This window comes from Argentina silus (genome assembly GCF_951799395.1).
Source record: "Argentina silus genome assembly, chromosome: 10".
Taxonomy (NCBI): Eukaryota; Metazoa; Chordata; class Actinopteri; order Argentiniformes; family Argentinidae; genus Argentina; species Argentina silus.
The window spans coordinates 1,602,867-1,605,366 of record NC_139664.1 but is presented as its reverse complement, the minus strand read 5'-3'; the positions used below and the strand labels follow the sequence as shown (position 1 = coordinate 1,605,366).

The window sequence follows — 2,500 nt, the reverse complement described above, 5'->3', positions numbered from 1 at the left end:
TGCCCACGGCGACCACTTGTCGTTCCGGCATTCCCAGAGAATCCTGGGGGACATGAGGAGGGGGGGGGTCTGGAGGAAGGGAGGGGGAGGGGGGGGGAGAGAGAGGAAGGGAGAGAGAGAGAGGGAGGGGGGGAGGGGGAGAGAGAGAGAGGGGGGGAGGGAGACGGAGAGAGAGGGGGGGGGGGAGAGAGAGAGGAAGGGGGGGGGGGTCTGGAGGGAGAGAGAGAGAGGGTCTGGAGGGAGAGAGAGGGAGGGGGGAGGGAGAGAGAGGGGGGGAGAGAGAGAGGGGGGGGGGAGAGAGAGAGAGAGGGGCCTCGTTTTAGAGCTGTGAAAGTTCAGCACAACAAATAAAGTTTGATTTGATTAGATTTCACCAACCAGGTCATAGGTCAGATCAGAGGGAGGGAGGGAGGGAGGGAGGGGAGGAAGGGAGGGAGGAGAGGGGAAGGAGGGAGGGAAGAGGGGAGGGAGGAAGGATTTCAACAGCGCTTCAGACTTGTCTTTATCTCGACCAATAAGCACGGCTGTCACTCACCGCACTTCAGCTTCGACCAATCCCCTGCTTCCTCACTCCGTTACCTCTGTGACCTCACTGTGGCCAGACTGACTCACGTACACAGTCACTGTGACCCTGTGTGAGTGTGTGTGTGCGAGCGTGCGTGTGTGTGTGTATGAGTGTGTGTATGAGTGTGTATGAGTGTGTGTGTGTGTGTGTGTGTGTGTGTGTGTGTGTGTGTGTGTGTGTGTGTGTGTGTGTGTGTGTGTATGAATGTCTCTGCATAAACATTGATGTGTTTTTCCATGACGATGAGAGAGTCAGAACCACAGGTTAGGAGATTGAGCGTGTTTAACAAACACATGAATCAGGAGATTACACCATGAGGGAGGGGGGGGGGAGAAGGGGGAGGAGGGAGGGGGGGAGGGAGGGTGAGCCAGCTCAGAGGTCTAGAAGTTGACTCTATTTCTGAGGTAATGGCTATCGCATTCACTCGAACCAATAGCAGCAGCTAGCTAACTGGCTAGCAAACAGGTCAGCTGATGAGTTTGTTTGACTTTAGTGAAGCTGGAAGCCAAGACAGCCAGTTAGCAACCTGTAAGGAGCTAGCAACTCACCTGAAAGCTTGACCCACCTTATCATTTAAGGCATGAAAAGTATATATTTATACATTATGACTTCGACTTTTAAACCACCAATGTTGTCAAGGTAACATGATAAGCAAATGTTCCTAATTGGAGTGTTGGCACAGGGACATTACTGCCACGTTTGAGGAAACAGGTCAAATGCATCATAGGGTTACACCGTTATAACGCACTTCTTCTACTCTGACTCCTCTACTCTGACTCCTCTACTCTGACTCCTCTACTCTGGCTGAGGACTCCTCTACTCTGACTCCTCTACTCTGGCTGAGGACTCTTCTACTCTGACTCCTCTACTCTGGCTGAGGACTCTTCTACTCTGACTGAGGACTCCTCTACTCTGACTCCTCTACTCTGACTGAGGACTCCTCTACTCTGACTCCTCTACTCTGACTGAGGACTCCTCTACTCTGACTCTTCTACTCTGACTGAGGACTCCTCTACTCTGACTCCTCTACTCTGACTGAGGACTCCTCTACTCTGACTCCTCTACTCTGACTGAGGACTCCTCTACTCTGACTCTTCTACTCTGACTGAGGACTCCTCTACTCTGACTCCTCTACTCTGACTCCTCTCCTCTCCTCCTCTCCTCTCTCCTCTTCTCTCCTCTCCTCTCCTCTCCTCTCCTCTCCTCTCCTCTCCTCTCCTCTTCCCCCTGACATTCCTCTGTGGGTCCACAACATGGTGTTTCACAACATTAATTCCATCCCATTTCTACCTCCTCCAGCCTCCCCTGGTCCTCCCATGACCCCTCCTAGTATCACCATGGCATCTGTTACACAGTGATAGGTCATGTGACAGGGTTGCCTCCGGTTGGTCAGTGCAGCTGTCACTCACACGTTTGACCAGAGTGGTCAGCTCAGGTTTAAACTGGCCAGGTCCACCTCAGGACAGGTTTAAACTGGCCAGGTCCACCTCAGGACAGGTTTAAACTGGCCAGGTCCACCTCAGGACAGGTTTAAACTGGCCAGGTCCACCTCAGCTCAGGTTTAAACTGGCCAGGTCCACCTCAGCTCAGGTTTAAACTGCACTTTAGTTGTGTGTGTGTGTGTGTGTGTGTGTGTGTGTGCGTGTGTGCACATGTATGCCTGCTTGTGTGTGTGTGTGTGTGTGTGTGTGTCTATCCAGTATTGTCTGTATTGTTCAGTGTGACCTCTCTCTGTGCGTGTCCCAGGGTCTGGCTGTGGCCCCACGGTTCTGGGGACAGAGAGTGGCACCCTGGCCTCCCAAAACTACCCGGGCACCTACCCCGGGCACAGCCGCTGCCGCTGGACCCTGCAGGCCCCCCCGGGCCGCACGCTGCGCCTGCTGTTCGGAGACTTCGACGTGGAGAAGAGTCCTGGCTGTAGAAACGGCTCGGTCA

The 2,500-nt window shown here is 53.8% G+C and overlaps 1 protein-coding gene across 1 annotated transcript in view; it reads left to right on the top strand.

The window, feature by feature from the left end:
* The window catches only part of LOC310810355 (discoidin, CUB and LCCL domain-containing protein 1), a 21,166-nt gene that overhangs the window by 4,037 nt on the left and 14,629 nt on the right, over window positions 1-2,500 (top strand). Inside the window, exon 2 of the mRNA XM_083678074.1 lies at window positions 2,312-2,500. This exon is cut by the window's right edge and continues 33 nt beyond it. Within this exon, the coding sequence (XP_083534200.1) occupies window positions 2,312-2,500 (189 nt within the window). The remainder of the gene's footprint in view (window positions 1-2,311) is intronic.